General features: G+C 41.3%; 1 protein-coding gene across 1 annotated transcript in view; it reads left to right on the top strand.

Moving 5' to 3' along the window:
- The window catches only part of LOC103802725 (ELKS/Rab6-interacting/CAST family member 1), a gene marked incomplete at both ends in the record, with an annotated part of 38,720 nt that extends 30,746 nt beyond the window's left edge, over positions 1-7,974 (top strand). The window contains one exon of the mRNA XM_009075246.1: positions 7,837-7,974. Coding sequence (XP_009073494.1) covers positions 7,837-7,974 — 138 coding nt within the window. The remainder of the gene's footprint in view (positions 1-7,836) is intronic.
- Between the last annotated feature and the right edge of the window lie 143 nt (positions 7,975-8,117).

The following is an 8,117-nucleotide window of genomic DNA, read 5'->3' as shown; positions in this document are numbered from 1 at the left end:
TGTAAGATGTTTTTTGTGTTGAACATCAATAGAGGAAGTATGAGACTTCACATTCCTAGGGGTCTTTGCTCAATGCATTTATGGGTTTATGACAGATTGTCTTCACAGAATCATGGAATGGTTGAGGTTGGAAGATACCCCTGGAGGGCATCTTGTCATCCCTCCTGCTCGAGCAGGGCTGCCCAGCCAGTTGCCCAGGACCATGTCCAGGCAGCTTTGGAATAGGATTGTGTAAGAACAACTTCTATTTCACAGCAGTGAATTCTGTGAGTAAACTGCTCAGAGGTGCTGAACATGCACTTGAAGATTGTTTAGAAGTAGGGATATCTAAACTAGTGAAGGAGGCATAAGTTAAATTTGAAGCATTGATTTTACACATAACAAATATTATGCTATTACAGTAATTTTTCGTGCACAGTTAGGGCTACCACTGCAGCAGCAATGGTAGAGGAACCTCCTGCATTCAGAATAAGTTTTTATGCCTGCCTGGGTTAGAATGTAGAATTTGTAAGTGGAGAATGTACTGCTTTATTTTCATATTCCCTTTTTATTGTTTTGCTTGGAGCATTTTGTGGTCCCACAACACAAAGAAAAACATCCAGGTTATATGTAGCATATTTACCTATATTCTCAGATGTATGGTGATATACTTCTAAAAAGCCAAATGTTGTTTGATGTGTGTGAAGGATAGCAAGCCAGTTTCTTGTTTTAAGATCTAATAATGTCAGGAACATTCTCTTGATTTCTGTTGATGCTGTTAAGAATCCTGCCTGTTGACTCTAGTAACAAAAGTAAGAGATTTTTTTTCTGAAGTAGTGAATATCTACTCCTCCTTGTTAATAGGTAGGCTCAGACAAAGAAAGAAAACAGGACCATGGTGTTAACAATGTTAGTTCAGCTGCTGCAGCTGTGTAAGAGAGGGTTCAAACTGATGCACACTGCTGTCCTAGTGCCATCTAAGATTGATAGTGATAGCTAAGCTACAAGAGAGCTCCACTGGAGTTTCTGGTATTCTCTATGCTCCAGCATTCCAGGGGGCTGAAACCACAGCTCAGCAGATCTGTCGTATCCAGAAGGAACCATTTCTAAGTATCCCTCCAAGAGGAGCAGTCATTTTAATAGTATGTCCTTCTTGTGTCTCGAGATAACCTCTTGACTGGCAAGATGGAACATTACTCATAGGTAGAGGGACTGACAAATTCTGCTTTCTTGAAGGGATCTGGGAAAACAGCCAACTGTGGGGCCTCTTGCCTTCATTATAAATTAAACGTATCATTTTTCTGGCAAGATCAAGCTAATAAGCTTTGTTGGTGCATTCACTGTCATGCAAGACAAATCCAGAGTTCCCTGTGATTGAAGAGGCAGGAAAAGCAAAGGGTGTGTGCCATTTCTGAGGCTGCTGACATCAGTCTCTCTCACAAAGCTTTTCATGGCTCTCTGGGCTGCAAGACCAGAGTTTCCAGAGCTTCGGTCACCAGGCTCGTTCTGCCCCTGGGGGTTTGAGCTGTGCCTGGAACAGACATTAGTGATTGCCTTGGCCAACTCAGGCATCTTGACTAGAACAAGGACGGAGTAATTTTTCATTTTAAATCAATAATTTCCTGGATTCAGGAGTGAATTCTGAGTCCACTAGGCTAGGCAGCCTTGTGACTGAGTCTCTGCACAGTATTCATCCAGCCATTAGGACTGTCACAAGGGACAGGGGTGTGAATAGTGCCTGTGATTGCACTTACCCAGGGGGAAGTGTCTATGAATATATGTTTACTTACCCAAAGGATAAGAAAACTGGTCAGTATGGAATGGTGTTACTGGAAGAAACTAAGGTCCTCTTGTCCCAGAACAACATGTTCAGGATGCTCCTCTGCATGGTGAAGGGTTTGCACACCTTCCAGCAGAGACAGGCAGAGGATGGGTGTAAACACAGACCTTCTGGATGAGGGAGAACCACTATTATCTTGCATTTCATAGTGGTTTTAATTTACTCACGCTTAATAAATTTTACACACTTAATTGATAGACAAACTGCTTGAAGATGGTTTTTAGCATGATTCAAGAGCAAGAATCTCCAGATATTGATAACTGTGTGACCATATTGTCACATAGTCAGTTGGTTGGACTGTAAAGCAAAAAGAGCTTTGGAAGAAACTCTGACCTGCACTTACTGAAAAAAGGGAAGTTGTTTTGATCTATCCTGGACTTTAAAACAACTTCAAAATCTCACCCTTGCAGGAAGACGTGGTGTGCCTAAAGCTTCACCCCCTTGCACATTGTTGCTAGTCTTGGGAATCTAAGCTTTGAAATGAATAGGAAGAACATTACTTGCAGCCTAGTGATTCAATACAGTCATGTTGATGGTATTCACTCATGTGACAGACACACAGAGAATTGGTTAATGCTGAATTAGGTGTAGATGTTTGCAGTTCATGCAGGACTGTTCTGGTGGTACTTTGGGAAGGTTTGCAGTAGACAGATGGTTAGAATGGTGAGGGTTTCAGTGTGGCATTGATAAAACTGGAGCTTAATCTTGGAAAACTCACCAGTAATACCTGCTGATAGACTTCACTGTGGTGGCCAAAAAAGGACTTTCAGAAATACAGTAATATTTACAAATCCAGTAGTACAGCTGTCTTGGGCAGTCTCTTGGGACTTAAAGTGATCTCTCATTAATACCTTACCCTTTCTCCAAAACAGTAATTGTTTACTGGTGTTTTTTATGTGATCATGTCTGTTTGAACTAGTGTCAGCTTGATTTTGATGCAAGCACATCTTTCTCAGCCTCTCAGATACTGTGGGATTTTAACAATTCAAGTGTGACTCTAGGCTCTCAAATTTTTATCATGATATTAGTATTCTTACATTGAAAGGAGTGTCATGTCTCCAACTAGACAGCTGTAGCTGTTCTATCATCATATACCTGCTTACTCTCCCTTCCAAAAATGCTTTTTTTTGTCCTCAGGTTAATATTGCTGATATGTACAGAATCACTTCTGGCTGTGATGGGTGAGAATCCACCATCTCCTTGTGGTCATTGACCCTGGAGCTGGTGTGACCAATAGTGCCTTTACAAAAACAAGGACTGTTTGGAAAAGTCACAGCTTATGTGAAGTTTTTGTTTGTTTGGATGGCTGTACCACAGGAATAGAACATAAAACTTCTCAACCCACATGGTTATTAATACACTTTTACAGTGCTGCTTCCAGCAGAGGAAGGCTCGGATCACATAAATGGGAGACTCAACAGAGCCCTGAGATTCTCTTGTACATCTGCTCCTGTAGTACAATGAAAGAATACTATTGAATGTTCACCTGATTGCCTTCTGTATACTCAGTTTGTGTTATGATGAAGTTACAGATCACACCACCTCTTAGTGGAGCTGCTCTGGGGAACTCAAGTGCAGAGTATAAGCAAAGGCATTTTCACCTTTGGCTAGAAAGAAGAAGAGTGAAAGAATTGTATGTGGCTCAGTAGCATGGCTGGTTACTGCAGATTGGAGGTACACACAAGCAGTGGGAAATACAGTGAACTTCTCTTGAGCTGAAAAAAATTTTGAATTTCAAATAAGATTTTTTGCATTTTTTAAATGTTCCCGAACATTATTGGATCTTCATACTTCTAAGAGGGTTGTTTCCTTTTTCTTCTATTGTCTCAGAATGAAGGAAGTTAAAGGGCTTTTACCACTTTATTCCTTTTCCAAGTTAAACAGAGTAGCAAGAAGCAAATTGACAGATGGAGGTGGAAGGTAGATGCAGTTAATTCTGTTACAGGTGCTGTCAAAGTTATCATTGTAAAGTGTTGATGTTTGATGAAATATTTCGAGGATGAGAAAGGTTCTTTTCCAGTAACACAAGGGGGGAGGGAGGAAGAGATTTAATGATCAGTTCACAAACACACTTCATTATTTCTAATTCAGCAATCACTCATACAACAGAAATTGTTTTCTAGTGTTCAATTTCCACATACCCTAGGGTGGACACTAACTCCACAGAAAAATTTCTTGGTTGAAGCATGATGCAAAGGATCTGCTAGTAACCTCTAACTTAGAATTTGGGCATCTTGATGGATATTTAACGGGATGTGTCTCTTTAAATCCTCGGGCTGTTTTTCATTTGCATTTGCTTGGGGTTTTCAGTGAGGTCAGGATTTGCTGGAAGCAGAATGCTTCCTTGCCTTTGGAACAGAATGCCAGAGGAAGCTTCTCTTGCCTCTGCTCTTGTGCTTCAGGGCTGGAAGGCAAAATAATTAGTTCCACACAACTAAGAATAAATTACCCGGGTTAAAACATGATATTTCCTGACAACTGGCAGTGTTGGAAAAAATATTTCAGTAAGTCATTATCAATGAGAAAATCGGTGTGCAGAGCAGATGATTCCAGTGTGGGTATGTGTACCTTTACACTCAGCTTAGTGCTGCTAACTTGGCCGTAGGTTGCTCTCTGTACCCTGCAAAGTCAGTATACTTGGCAAGAATAAAGATAGGTAATATTAACTGGATAATTTATTTAGTTTTCCTTTTCAGAAAGATGGTACAGTAATATATCTATTCCTTAGGTTAGAACATTTCAGAGGTAATTTATCATCTTCTGAGTATTTCAGGATTAAACAAGGTTCATTCAATCCTTGTCCCTTTATGTTTGCCAGAGGACTTGGAGATTTTATTGAGGTTTATTTCATCTTTTGTTGGGGAGAAAAGGAAGTCTTTATTTTGGTTGCCTGTTTTATCTTCATCTGTTAGTTGAAAATTTGTTCAAAATCTTGTATTTTTCAGTTGTTGTTGGGTAGGAATAAAGGGTTTTAAAGACAAATATGATCATAGAATCATAGAATCAACCTGGTTGGAAGAGACCTCAAAGATCATCGAGTCCAACCCTACAATCATTATTAGACCATGACACCAAGTGCCACATCCAGTCTGATCTTGAAAACCTCCAGGGATGGTGAATCCACCACCTCCCTGGGCAGCACATTCCAGTGCCTGAGCACTCTCTCTGGAAAAAATCTCTTCCTAATATCCAACCTAACCCTCCCCTGGCAGAGCTTGAGTCTGTGCCCTCTTGTCCTGCTGCTGGTTGCCTGGGAGAAGAGACCAACCCCCACCTGACTCCAACCTCCTGTCAGGGAGTTGTATTATATATTCCTTTTTTAAAAGGATTTTCAAAGTACTTACAAGGGCATAAGAGCAGAATTCTTGATTCATTAACTACATGGACAAGTGTAGACTATTCTTTGCTTTCTTCTTCAGATCATATCATTGTGGAGAACATAAAATTATTATTTGTTACGGTATTGCAGATTTGGGAGAAAAATGGAATTAAGGCAATTCATTTGTTGTTGATAGCAATTTCTTAAGGAAATTTTGCATCCATTATTATACAAATATTTCCATTTTGACCTGTTTTGCCAGATTCGGTTTTCTGTAGTTTAAGGGTCATGCCCTTCATTGAGGACTCTGTTTTCTGACCCTGCCAAACCACAGCTGTAGGTACAGAGGGTTTTTAGTAGTGCCTCGATATTAGTATGACTTAGAACCTTTCAGCATACCTACTGTTCCCTGGATGGGAACAGCCCTGGCATCGATTACTCCAGACAGGCTGAAAGAACAGACAGGTTCCTGCTCTGCACACGCTGCATTGCTGTTGAGGGGCAGTTGCAAAGGGGAACTTGCAGTTGCTGCCTTGGGAAGCAGCTTCACAGATGCTGAAGCTGAATTATTTAGCTGCCTCTCGTGTGTGGTTTGCTCTCAACAGAACATCCCTGCACTGTCCTCTCCTCAGCCAGTCAGAGCCTTTGGCGATTCTCCTCCAGAAGTAAACAGGAGTCTAAGAATAGCTCAGTCTTTGCAGTGTGTTTTGTGGGTCGTCTGGCTGAAGGGTCAGCCTGTCTGGACAGCTGACACTGCTCCTGGGGCTCTTCCCTCCCCAGCAGCCACAGCGTGGGCACCAGGACAGCTCTGCAGGCACAGCCAGGAGGCTCCTCCTGGAGCTCCTCACTGGGCTCAGCAGTGTATGCCAATGCCTCAGAGTGAATGCTCAGCAGTGGCAGTATGTGGTAACAAGGCATCAAACAATAGATAGGAGTGTATAAAGAGGGAATTTTCAATTCTTAGCCTTATATCTGACCCACATGATGTGCCTTTGGTTATGGTTTTTTAGTGCTCTTTAATTTTGTTTTGTAATGCCGTTTGTGTTGTGACCAAATTTATTTTTGAGCATAACTTGGAGGCCTAATACTTGTTTTTCCTAATAGAAACTATTGGCAAAGGTAAACCAAACCAAATTTCAGTCCATTCCTTAGCAACAAAAAACTTAGTTCTTCTGCTAGCAGTAATATATAGGTTGTGTGCAAAGATGAATTGAAAGTTTGCATGTGCCTGCTTAAGAGAAATAAAAAAAAAGAGTTATAAAGAGTCTCAGGCCAGAACACTCCTCCCATGGCCATGGGTTATACAGAACATTCCCAAGCATTTCTGTGAATTAGTTCTTTATTCAAGCTTCCACTTGTACCACACCTGCCGTGGTTTGTGACTTTGTCTCCTGCAAAATCTTTTATGGATATCATTGCAGATCTAGACCATTATCTAAAACTGTCATAGAGCAAAAGCAACCTTAGCCATCATCTAGTTCCAATCCCCATGTTGTGCTGTGTTCCAGGTGTAAGTTTAATAGAGACAGGAAAGTAGTAGTTGATGTGTCTACATAACCTTTTGCTCTGCAGTCATAGCAACTCAGTTTTGCCAAGGCTGGAGTGTAAAACCTGGACATAGTTGCTATATTTCCAGAGCTACTGGTCAGCAGGTGAGACAAAAAGGCTAGTTCATGCTTTCATTCAGCACTAGAAATCCTGGACCAGATAGCCTTTGTGGTTGTCTTGTTGCATTATTTGTTACATGTGCCTTTGAAGGAAGATCTTGCTAGGAGTGTTTTGGAGATGGGTAGCTTACCTGCCACGTGTCATTCACCAGTTTATGATACACATTTACTGATGCAAGAAGAACTTGTCAGAACAACACAGAAAAGAATCAGCTGAGAAATCTGTATGCAGTTTACTCCTTTGTTGATAAAGTTGTTTTCGACAGGTTATCCTGGGCATAATGTGTCTGTTCCTTGGATGTGTGTGTGTGTATACGAGGGATTCAGCATTAGGTCTTCTCAGTGTATCAAAAGATATGTTCAGAAACCATGAACTGATCAAATTCTACACCCACAGAAAACAAGGCTGATATGTTTTCTCCCCAGGGAGTGGCACTTTCTGACAGTCCATCGCCTAGCAAGCTCTACACCCACAGAAAACAAGGCTGATACGTTTTCTCCCCAGGGAATGGCACTTTCTGACAGTCCATTGCCTAGCAAGGCACCATGGAAGATGAACATACACCATGCCAGTACACTAAAAAATATCACAGTACCAAAGGAAATACTTAAAATAATATTTCTTCACAACTTGTTAATTATCAAGTGCCTTTTTTATCTTACGTATGCAGTAATGTTTTTCTCAGCTTTTTTCCTTTCTCTTTGCTAATGTGTTCTTCAGCCTTCAGTCCCATCATGCCCAACACCCTTGGAAATGAGGAATAATAGCCTGTCTTTATGTTGTTCTTGTAATACTGTTGATACTTTCTTGCTCTGAATTCCTTCCTGGTTGTTGGAAAGGTTGCTGATTCCTTGTTGTAATTTGATTGTTTTGGTTGTGTTGCTTGATGTTTTTGATGCAGGATTATAAGAACTAGATCCTTTCCTGCTTCCTTTGCTATTAGAATAATTTTCATTATTTAATATACTCCTGAGATGATTTTGGATGGGTTTTCTTGCTCTTATCTTAATATTTACTCCTTTTCTTTAAGATTGAAAATCTTCAGGAACAGTTGAGAGACAAGGAGAAGCAAATGAGCAGCTTGAAGGATCGAGTGAAATCCTTACAGGCTGACACCACAAACACTGACACTGCCCTGACCACGCTGGAGGAAGCACTCGCAGAAAAGGTGAGTCTGGAAAGCCTTAGCCCCTTCCTGAGAGAGTTCCTCCTGCTGATGAGCTCTCTGAGGCCTCTGTTGGCTCAGTGCTGGGCTGCACAGCGGGTGACCGCGGGGCCTGCGGCGCTGGCACCGTCCAGGAGTGTCCTGCT

Source organism: Acanthisitta chloris, unplaced genomic scaffold, assembly GCF_000695815.1.
Source record: "Acanthisitta chloris isolate BGI_N310 unplaced genomic scaffold, ASM69581v1 scaffold7215, whole genome shotgun sequence".
NCBI lineage: Eukaryota > Metazoa > Chordata > Aves > Passeriformes > Acanthisittidae > Acanthisitta > Acanthisitta chloris.
The sequence above is the reverse complement of the archived record's forward strand: the minus strand, read 5'-3'. Positions and strand labels throughout refer to the sequence as shown.